The following is an 11,757-nucleotide window of genomic DNA, read 5'->3' as shown; positions in this document are numbered from 1 at the left end:
AGGAATTCACAATGGCCAAAACAATCTTAAAAAGTTGAATAGAGTCTTTACATTATCCGATTTCAAAACTTACTACAAGCCTAGAGTAATCAAGACAGTCTAGTATTTAATAGACATATATAGATCCATGGAATTGAATTGAGAGTCTATAAATCAACCCTCATGTTTATGACCAATTAATATTTGACAAAGATGCCACAATAGTGGGGGAAAGAACAGGTTTTTCAGCAAATGGTGATGGGACAGATGAATATTCATACTGCAGAAGAATGAAGCTGGATCACTAAATCATATCATATACAAAAAGAACTCAAAATAGATCATAGATCTAAATGTAAGAGTTAAAACAATAAAACTCCTAAGAGAGTAAATCTTCATGTCTTGGGTTGGGATGTGGTTTCTTAAGTATGCCCCAAAAGTACAACAAAGGAAAAAAATGTATACATCGAATTTGATGAAAATTGAAAACCTTTGAGCTTCAAAGAACACCATCCAGAAATTAAAAAGACAATACACATGAGAGAAAAAAATATATATAACGTATCTGAAAGAGACTTGTATTTTGAATATATATAAATAATTCTTCCAACTTCATGAAAAGACGAATGAAAAGGGCAAAGGGTTTCTCTGAAGAAGATATTCAAATGATCAATAAGCGCATGAAATGACATCCAGCATCATTCGTCATCAAGGAAGTTAAGTCAAAACCACAAGGAGATACTATTTTACACAAGTAGGATGGCTGTAATAAGAAAAGCTTGAATACAACACTACCAGGTGTTGTGAGGAGGTGAAGAAATTGTAAACCTCATACATTGCTGGTGGTGCAGCCACTATGGAAGACAACTTCGCGGCGCCTCACAATATTAAATATTAGAGTTACCAAATGATGTGGAAATTCCTCTTGTATATACCCAAGGAAAACAAAACATGTTCACACAAAAACTTGTAGCAGCATGATCTACAGTAGCCAAAAATTAGCCAAACGTCCATCAATTGACAAATGGACAAAAATATGGCATATCCATACAATGGAATATTATTCAGCCATAAAATGAAAAGGATTGCTGGAGTTCCCGTCATGGCTCAGTGGTTAACAAATCCGACTGGGAACCAAGAGGCTGTGGGTTCAATCCCTGGCTTCTCTCAGTAGGTTAAGGATCCAGCGTTGCCGTGAGCTGTGCTGTAGGTCGCACACGTGGCTCAGATCCCGCATTGCTGTGGCTCCAGCTCCGATTGGACCCCTAGCCTGGGAACCTCCATATGCCGGGGGGGGGGGGGGGCGCGGCCCAAGAAAAGATGAAAAGACAAAAAAAAAAAAAAAAGATTACTGATACGTGCTATAATAGGAATGAACCTTAACATTATTCTAAGTGATAGAAGTCATTTTACAAAAGGTCATATATAATTCCACTTACATGAAATGTCCAGAATAAGCAAATCTGTAGAAATAGAAAGTAGATTGGTGGTTGTCTAGGGCTGGGGTACAGGTGGGAAGAAGGCGTGATGACTATTAGTATAGTGTTTCTTTTTGGGATGATGAAATTATTTAAAATTGATTGTGGTTATGGTTGCACAACTCTACAAATAGTAAAAATCATTGAATTGTACAATTAAAATTGGTGAATTGTATGACATGATTATATCTTAATAAAGCTGTGTGTATGTAAATGTTATATATATATTATATATGGTATATCAGATAGTTATAACTACTATGGAGAAATATAAAGTAGGGTGAGGCGATAAGAAGGCTGGAGCTAAAGGTTGGAATTTTAAATAGATCATTGGTAGGGCTCACTGAGAAGGTGATGTGTGAACAAAGACATTCTAAAGGAGGTGAAGGAGTCAGGTGGGTATCCAGGGGGAGGGCTCTCGAGGGCCTAAAATTGAATCTGGGTCTTGTCGCTGCTGGTATGTATGACTTTGGACAAGTTCCTTAATGGCTCTATGGAGCTGTTTTAAAGTCGGTGAAACAGTTACTATTTTCTATTAAGATGTCTAGTAGTACCTATTTCAAAAGGTTGTTGTGTGAATTAAAGTAATAAAAGAAGTAAATCACTTAGAACAGTACACTGGCGCCTGAGTGTTTTTATTAGCTCCTATTGCAAGCACAAAAGCCCTTTTATTCTAACATGAAACAATGTCTTCAATGTCAGATGAATCAAGGAGGCCAGGTGGAGCTGGTGCAAGGAGGATAGCTTGCAATACTGAGTAAGGATGATTGCAGGAAGCAGGAAGAGGGCCTTTGACTTTTATCTCTCTGAGGTGAAATCATGGATAGGTTCTGAACTGAGAAAATGCAGTGTCTGATTCATGTTGAAAGTAGACTAGCATGGGAGTTCCCATCGTGGCACAGCAGAAAAGAATCTGACTAGGATGGGGTTTCGGTTTGATCCCTGGCCTCTCTCAGTGGGCTAAGGATCTGGCGTTGCCCTGAGCTGTGGGGTAGGTCTCAGACGTGACTCAGATCCCACGTTGCTGTGGCTATGGCGCGGGCCGGCAGCTACAGCTCGGATTGGACCCCCTAGCCTGGGAACCTCCATATGCCGTGGGTGTGGCCCTAAAAGGCAAAAAAAAAAAAAAAGAAAAAAGAAAAAAAAAAGAAAAAGACTAGCACGGACAAGAAAACCAGTTCTGAGTTGTTTAGTAGTAACGCAAGTGAGCGTTGGTGTGGTAGAAGTAATCAGATTCTGGTTCTACTTTGAAGATAGACAGCTAGCTCTATAGAAAGATTGGATATTGTGTATGAGAGAAAAAAGACTGTTTTGACCAGATCACTTGTCAGAATTGAGTTTACATTTATTGTGATGAACCTTTAAAATAAACGACTTTATTTATAATAACGTTTGACGGGGGTGGGGTGGGTACTAGTAGGGAATAGGAGGCAGGAATCAACGTTTCAATTTTGGACACTACAAATTTGAAGTGCCTATTACACATCCAAGTGGAATTGTATTCAGAGGAAAGGTTCGGACAGGAAAGAGGATAGATTATTCTTTTTTAATTTCACAAATATGTATTGAAAACCCACGTTTTGCTTATTCTAGGCTCTGGAGGTAATTGTGAGAATACCGACAGAGCCGCTCAGGTCCTCGCCTAAGGGTGAGACAGATCATAAACAGGGTCAGCCATCAAGCGCAGTAATGTCTGTCTAGTTTTTGACTCTTCGGATAGGACACACTATACAATTGCTATTCTTGTTGTTAATATTTGGAGTACTGCAAACGCTAGAAGATAGAAGATGCGGATCTAGGAGTGCCTTCTCCTCCCCTTTGGTGATAGCCTGGTATCCATCCCCACCCCAAAGTGGGCCACGGTTCCAGCACAGCAGAATGGCAGCATTGCGCAGGCGCGGCTTCAGCCTGGCGTCCTAGGAGACGGTCCCCGAAAGTCTCCGCGCAGGCGTAGTGCAAGAGGAAACCTGAGGCCAGGGGATGGGGCGGGGCGAGGTCGGAATGCGCCTGCGTAGCGCGCGCTCTCGCCCCAGGAGCCGCAGTCTCGGGAGCGCCCAGGCGGTGTTTCGGTATTCTCTGACTCGCCTCTCCCGCGAACCCGGCGTCATTGGCCTGCACCCCGGGCGGGGACGTCCGCCGGGCACGGGAGGAAGCCACGATGCCGGTGAGGAGAGTCTCACAGCCGCTGGGGTTCCTCCTCATCCCAGCGGCCTGGCGGGGTGGCGCGGCCGTTGCCATGGAGGCGCGGAGCCGAAGGGCGGCTGGGGTGGGGCGGGGCGGGACCTGGCAGGCCCGGCCGGCCGAGCATTTGGGGAGCCCGGCGGATGGGCCTGGGCCTGTGGGGGGTCTGCCCGACCTTGGGAGGGGCCCGGGGCCGGCCTTTCCGCCTTCGTCGCTGCTGCATCCCGCAAGGCCTGCGCTGTTTAACATGAAGGCGCTGTGCCAGAGGATGCGCTCTAGCTCCCAGCCCAGCCCGTTGGGTAGGGCGTCTAGGAGCTGCAGCCGAGGGTCGGCTTTGGATGCCTCTCACCTCGCGGGGTATCTGCGCTCCGGAGCCAAGCTCTGGAAGGCGTCAAAGCACGGGCTTCCTCCCCTACTCCAGGCTCCTGAATCGACCTGTCATTCCTCTCGTGGCGCTCTGGCTTACAGTGCAGAATGTAACCCGTAGGTGTCTTTGTGTGTGAGGGGGGTGGGGGGTGGTATGTTCGTCTGGTAGGATTTCACAGATTGTTATCTTGCATTTGATAAGGGGGCGTCGTGTAAGTCTAGTATAGGGTCATGGAGAACACTTGAGCTGTGGCCAGTTATTTACTGGTTACGAGGCCTTGGGCAATTATTTAATCCTTGTGGGCCCTTCGTTCCCACATAATTAAACTTTTCCTCATGGGGTTGTCATCTGGAGGAAATAAGCTACTGCGCAGGAGACTTGAAGGACAGTGCTTGACCTTTAGCGTTAAATGCTTAATATTTGTTCCTTGTCCTTGCTTTCTATTTATGAATTCATTCAGCAGATATTGGGCACCAGCCACATGCTAGGCAATAGCGATACAATATTGAGCAAAACCAACCAGGTGCTTGCAGTTGTAGACACGTACCTTGTTGAGCAGAGGTGAAAACCATACGTATTTAGAGAGACAAGGCACTTAACAGTAATGAGTGACGTGATTGCGTGGCATACTGTAGATAGGAGTAGATTCTGGTGAATTGTAAAGTACTGCCATGTGGGAATACTGACCTACAGATGTCAGATCATCTGTTTTTTTCAAGAGAATCTAGAAATTGTGACTTTTGTGAAATTTCTCAATTTTTAAATTGTAGCGGCTAATTCAATTGAGCCAAGCAAAAGACATTTGTGGGTTGAGTGTAGCCCCTTGATTTCCTCTTTGGAACCTATGGTTTAGATAGACACACATTAATCAAATAAAGAGAAAAGGGGAGGGGAGAGAGAGAGAGAATTGTAACCACTGTAGAGGAAGAAGAGAGAAGCATGCTTTCAGGGCCTATACAAGGATTTGACGCAGTAGTAAGGGAAGTCTTCCCAGGTGAAAGGGCTATTGAGCTGAGATTTGCAGGGTAAGTGAAGGGGCGGGTGGAGAATGTTCTAGGCCGAAGGAACAGCACATAGGCGTGTGATAAGAAGGAGCATGGTGACAAGAAAAGGCCTGAGAAACCCGATGTGGCTGAGGCTAAGAAAGCCAAGCAGGGTAACTCGTGAGATAGGGCTGGAGAGGTAGACAAGGGCCAGAGCCAGACCTTACAGACCACCTTCAGGATTTCAGTTTTTTCCCTAAGATCTGTGGGAAAACCACTGAAGAGTTTCAAGTAGGGGAGTGACATAATTAGGCTTGTGTTGATGCCGACTGCCATGTGGAGAACAAACTGTAGGGGGATCTAATTAGGTGCAGGAGGACAGTTTGGAGTCTCTGATAATTCCAAGTGAGATAAGATGACCTGGATGAAGGTGGTGAAAGTAGACATGGAGATAGGTGTGTTGAATTGGTATCATCTGTTCCTTGTCAAGAACAGTAGCTCGTATTTTTTTCTCTAATGCTTAGGAGAGAATTTGAGACATTAGGAATTTAACTACTACTTGTTTAATGGAAGTGGTGAACTTCCTTAGTATTTTAATATAGATACTTAATCATAAAATTTCAAAAATTGAAACTTTATATATACAAATGTTCACAAGGTTAGAATCAAGATAAAACATTTTTCTCTGCCAGTCTTTTTTCACTTGTCTTCTGTAGAGAAGGTAGACTATATATGGATGCATTATCTAATTAAAATTTGTTGCTAATATATCATAGAAAATAAAACAGAATCTCAGGAGAACAGAGGACCTACTACCATGTTCTTGATTAAAGTTATTAACCATGTTCACATGTGTTTTCCTACAGGCTGGAGACTCAGGAAGTCAGGGACTTCTGTGCAGAAAGAAGTCTCTGATATACTCGCTCATTTTCTGCCTAAATTGCATGAACTATAAATTACATTTCCTCTCCCCTCATTTATATTGTAAAAGAAACTATTTTTATATCTTTTAGTAAGCTTTTTTCCTGTATATCTGTAATTCTTTAATTGCATTTAACAGTTATTTATGGAGTGCTTTAATGTGTGCAAGGCACTGAGATAGCAAAGCATCCTTTTTCAAATTTTAAATTTAATCTTCTGAAGGTAAAAGTAAATACCATTTTTGTCATTTGTAAATATTTTCTCCACCAGATCAATAAATCGGAGAAGCCGGAAAGCTGCGATAATGTGAAAGTGGTTGTGAGGTGCCGCCCCCTCAATGAGAGAGAGAAATCAATGTGCTACAAACAGGCCGTCAGTGTGGATGAGATGAGGGGGACTATCACTGTACATAAGACTGATTCTTCCAACGAACCTCCAAAGACATTTACTTTTGATACTGTTTTTGGACCAGAGAGTAAACAACTAGATGTTTATAATTTAACTGCTAGACCTATTATTGATTCTGTTCTTGAAGGCTACAATGGTGAGTACTTTAAACAACTTGATCAGCTATTTACATTTCCCAGTGAATTCACCCTTTGTAATTGTACAATCAAATTGTACAGTGTGATGACTTGTAGTAAATACATACAGTTGCGAAACCATCCCCACAATCTAGTTTTATCACCCCCAAATTTCTTTTATGTCCGTTTGCAGTCCCACACCCAGGCAGTCATTGACCTGTGTTCTGTCTAGTTTTGCCTTTCATATGAATTGGACATTCCTTTGTGGCAAAGTGGGTTAAGAATCTGGCATTGCAGCAGCTGTGGCCAAGGTCACAACTGCAGCTCAAGTTGACCCCGGGCCCAGGAACTTCCACATGTCTGGGGGTGGCCAAAACATTTTTTTTCTGTAAATCAAATCATAGGCCATTTTATCTTTGTTTCCTTAGACTTGGTGTAATATTTTTGAGGGTCACCCATGTTGTTGCATGTATCAGTTGTTTGTTCCCTTTTATTGTTGAGTTGTAGTCTGTTCTATGACTCTGCCATCTTTTATGATCTTTGATGGGAATTTGAATGATCTAGTTTTGTGACTATGAAAAATAATACTGTTATGAACATCCTTTTAAAGTCTTTTTGCTGATATGTTTCAAAGTTTCTCTTGGGCAGATGCCTAGGAGTGGAATTGCTAGGTCTTTCCTTTAATATATGTTTTTCTTGTGAAAAAACTAAAACTTTTTTCCTAAGTGGTGACTGTACTGTTATTCCCAGCAACATGGTGTGAGCTTTCTAGTCTCTTCACATTCTCACCAATATTTAGACCATTAGTCTTTTTAATTAGAGCTATTCTAGAGGATCTGTAGTAGTATCTCATTGTTTTAACTTGTATTTCCCAAATGATTAACAACGTTGAACATTTATTTGTGTACTGATTGAACATTTGTCTATCTTCTTGGTAAAATATCTCTTAAAATATTTTACCCATTTTATAATTTGATTTCCCGTGTTCTTTTTTTTTTTTTTTTTGTCTTTTTAGGGCTGCACCTGCGGCATATGGAGTTTCCCAGGCTAGAGATCTTATCAGAGCTATAGCTGCTGGCCTACTCCACAGCCACAGCAATGCCGGTTCCGAGCCACGTCTGCGACCTACATCACAGCTCATGGCAACGCCGGATCCTTAACCCACTGAGCAAGGGCAGGGATCAAACCCACCACCTCATGGTTCCTAGTTGGATTCATTTCCTCTGTGCCGTGACGGGAACTCCAAGATTTCCCGTGTTCTTATTATTGAATCATACTCTTTAATACTCTTTATATACATTCTAGATTCATATCCATGATCAGATATGTGTTTTGAAAATATTTTCTCCCAGTCTGTGGCTTGTCTTTTCATTTTCTTAATGGTGTTTTTTTGAAAAGTTTATGTTTTAAGTCCAGCTGTCAATTTTTTTCTTTTGTCACATGCTTTGGTGACATAGCTAAGAAATTTTTGCCAAACCCAAGTCCACAAAGATTTTCTCCTATGTTTTTATCTAGAAGTTGTAAACATTTTAGGTCTTATATTTAAGTCTGTGATCTATTTTGAGTTCATTTTTATACAAGGTGTGAGATGAGGGTCTGATTTCTCCCCTCCTCCTTTTATTTCCTTTTTGCCTGTGGATATCCAGTTGTTTGTGCACCATTGGTTGAGAAGGCTATTCTTTCCCTATTGAATTAACTTGGTGCTTTTGTCAAAGTTCCACCGACCACAAATGTGTAGGCTTATTTCTGGATTGCCTATTATTTTCCAGGTCTGTGCTGGGGTTTTTTGTTGTTGTTTTTTCTTTTTGGCTGGCATGTGGAAGTTTTGGGGCCAGAGATCAAACTCATGCAGCCACAGCAGTGACCCAAGCCACTGCAGTGACAGTGCCAGATCCTTAACCCACTGTGACACAAAGGAGTTCCTCCATGTCTATGGTGTTTTTTTTTTGTTTTTTTTTTTTAGGGCTGTACCCATGGCATATGGAGGTTCCCAGGCTAGGGGTCAAGTTGGAGCTGCAGTCGCTGGCCTACACCTCAGCAACACCAGATTCAAGCCATGTCTGGGACCTGTACCACAGCTCATGGTGACACTGGATCCTTAGCCCACTGAGTGAAGCCAGGGATTGAACATGTGTCCTCACGGATACTAGTCAGATTTGTTTCCACTGAGCCATGACAGGAACTCCTCTGCTGTTTTAATTATTACAGCTTTCTTGAATATTTTGAAATTAGGTAGTATATGTTGTCTAATTTTGTTAGTTCTTTTTCAAGGTTGTTTTGGCTTTTCTAAATCTAAAATATGCGTTTTCATATAAATTTTAGGAATATCCTGTTAATTTCCTAAAGAAAAAAATACTAGGATTTAGATAGGGATTTTGCTGAATTGTTACTCTGACCATATTTAGTCTTCCAGTCATGAATATGATATTTTTCTCTGTTTATGTCCTGTTTAATTTCTGTCATCAATATTTTGTAGTTTTTAATTTATAAATTTTGTTCTACTTTTGATAAATTTATTCCTAAATTCTTTCTTTTATGCTATTGTAGATAGAATTGTTTTCATAATTCCCTTTTTGGAATTGTGCATTGTTAGTATAGAAATGCAGTTGATTATTTTTTAATTTTATTGGGGTATAGTTGATTTATAACATTGTATTTGCTTCAGGTATACAGCAGAGTGAATCAGTTATACATATACACATATCCATTCTTTTTTCCCAGATAGGTTATTACAGAACATTGAGTAGACCTCCCTGATTATTTTATTAAAAATTTTTTTTTTAATTTAATTTTTTAATTAAAAAATTTTTTTTGTCTTTGGTCTTTTTAGGGCCACACGCATGGCATATGGAGTTTCCCAGGCTAGGGGTCTGATCAGAGCTATAGCTGCTGGCCTACGCCCACAGCTACAGCAATGCCAGGTCTGAGCCGCGTCTGCAGCCTACGCCACGGCTCAGGGCAACGCCAGATCCTTAACCCACTGAGCAAGGCCAGGGATCGAACCTACAACCCCATGGTTCATAGTCAGATTCGTTTCCACTGCGCCACGACAGGCACTCCCTAGTTTTTTTTTATTGAGATAAAATGTAAATAATGTGAAATTCATTGTTTTAACCGCTTTACAGTATAAAAATCAGGGGTTTTGTACATTCGCAGTGTTGTGTAACCATCATTACCTGTTTCCAGAACAGTTTTATCATCCTAAAGAGAAACTCTGTAGCCATTAGCAGTTACTCCTAATTTGCTCCCTCCTACCCTAGCAGGCACTTACTTTCTATGCATAGGAGTTTACCTGTTCTGGGCATTTCATATAAATAAACCACATACCATGTACTCTTTTGTGTCTGGCTTCTTTTACTTAGCATGTTTTTGATGTTCATCCATGTTGTAACATGTATCAGTACTTCATTCTTTTTTATGGCCAAATAATGTTCCATTGTCTGGATATACTCTGTTTTATTTATCCATTAGTCGATGAACATTTATGTGGTTTCCATTTCTTGGCTTTTATGAATAATGTTGCTATGAATATTTTTGTTCAAGTTTTTATGTGGACATGTATTTTCAGTTTCCTTAGGTACTGAGGAATATAATTGCTGAGTCAAAAGGTTAATTGTCAGACTGTTTTCCACAGTGGCTGCACGGTTTTTACATTCCCACCAGCAATGTATGAGGTTTTCAGTTTCCCCACATCTTTGCCAAAACGTATTATCTTTCTTTTTAATTATAGCCATCCTAGTGGGTGTGAACTAATATTTCATGTTTTGCAATTGATTTTTGTATATTGACTCTGTATCTTGCAACTTTGCTAAACTTGATTATCTCCAGTATGCTTTAAAAAAGTTTTATTGGAGTATAGTTGATTTACAGTGTCATATTAGGTTCAGGTGTATAGCAAATGATTCAGTTGTATGTCTATCCATTCTTTTTCAGACTCTTTTCCCATATGGGCTTTAGGAAATATTAAGTAGAGTTCCTTTTGCTATACAGTAGTAGGTCATTGGTGATTATCTATTTAATTTGTTTATTTTAAATAAACAATACTTTATTTAATTTTTTGTAGTATACATATACCCATTCCTTTTCAGATATTTTCCCATATAGGTTATTACACAGTATTGAGTAAATTTCCCTCTGCTATATATTAGGTCATTGTTACTTATCTATTTTATATATAGTAGTGTGTATATGTTAATCCTAACTAATTTATCCCTCCCTCCCACATTTCCTTCTTAAGTAACCTTAAGTTTGGTTTCATAATCTTTGAATCTGTTTCTATTTTATGAATAAGTTCTTTTTTAAAATTAGTTTCCACATATTAGTGATCTTCTATATTTCTTTTTCTCTGTCTGACTTATTTCACTTAGTGTGATAATTTCTGTGTCCATCCATGTTGCTGCAAATGGCATCATTTCGTTCTTTTGTATGGTTGAGTAATATTCCATTGTATATACGTACCACATCTTCTTTGTCCGTTCCCCTGTCACTGGACATTTAGGTTGATTCCATGTCCATGGCTGTTGTGAGTAGTGCTGCAGTGAACATCGGAGTACATTTGTCTTTGCAAGTCGTGGCTGTGCATGTATGTTTTTGAATTATGATTTTTTCTGGATATATGCCCCAGAGAGGGATTGCTAGATCAAATGATAGCTGTATTTTTATTTTTTTAGGGAACCTCCATATTGTTCTCATTAGTGGCTATACTACCTTATATTCCTACCAACAGTGTAGGTGCATTCCCTTTTCTGCACACCCTGTCCAGCATTTATTGTTTGTAGACTTTTTGATGAGGGCCATTCTGACTGCTGTGAGGTGGCACCTCACTGTAGTTTTGATTTGCATTTCTCTAGTAATTAGTGATGTTGAGCATCTTTTCATGTGCTTTTTTATGTAGCTGCATTAGCTGTTTGTATATTTCGGAGATTAATCCCTTATAAGTTTCTTTGTTTGCAAATATTTTCTCCCATTCTGTGGGTAATTTTTTAAATTTTGTTTATGGTTTCCTTTGTGTAGAAGCTTTTAAGTTTAATTAGGTCCTGTTTGTTTATTTCTGTTTTTGTTTTCATTACTCTGTGAGGTGTATCCAAAAAGATATTGCTGTGATTTATGTCTAAGCGTGTTCTGCCTATGTTTTCCTCTAAAAGTTTTATAGTATTCAGCCTTACATTTAGGTCTTTAATCCATTTTGAGTTTATTAGGCTTTTTAATGGGTTGATTCTCTAGGATTTTCTACCTACAAGAGCATGTCTGAAAATAAAGATAGGACAACTTCTTTCTTTGTGATCTTTTTGTTACCTAATTTATCCTAGCTAGAACAGAAGCTC

At 39.9% G+C, this 11,757-nt stretch overlaps 1 protein-coding gene across 7 annotated transcripts in view; it reads left to right on the top strand.

The window, feature by feature from the left end:
• KIF3A (kinesin family member 3A) overlaps positions 3,426–11,757 on the top strand; it is a 137,070-nt gene continuing 128,738 nt past the window's right edge. For 6 of the 7 annotated variants that reach the window (XM_005661644.2, XM_021085422.1, XM_013995118.2 and 3 more), the window contains exons 1-2: positions 3,426–3,621; positions 6,180–6,453. In XM_005661644.2, coding sequence (XP_005661701.1) covers positions 3,616–3,621; positions 6,180–6,453 — 280 coding nt within the window. In that variant the 5' untranslated portion in view covers positions 3,426–3,615. Of the gene's footprint in view, positions 3,622–3,939; positions 4,122–6,179; positions 6,454–11,757 lie in introns of those variants that run through there. The other variant, XM_013995119.2, reaches the window with a different exon arrangement.

The sequence above is a fragment of the Sus scrofa genome, chromosome 2 (genome assembly GCF_000003025.6).
Source record: "Sus scrofa isolate TJ Tabasco breed Duroc chromosome 2, Sscrofa11.1, whole genome shotgun sequence".
NCBI lineage: Eukaryota > Metazoa > Chordata > Mammalia > Artiodactyla > Suidae > Sus > Sus scrofa.
This window is presented reverse-complemented; position numbering and strand designations above follow the sequence as displayed.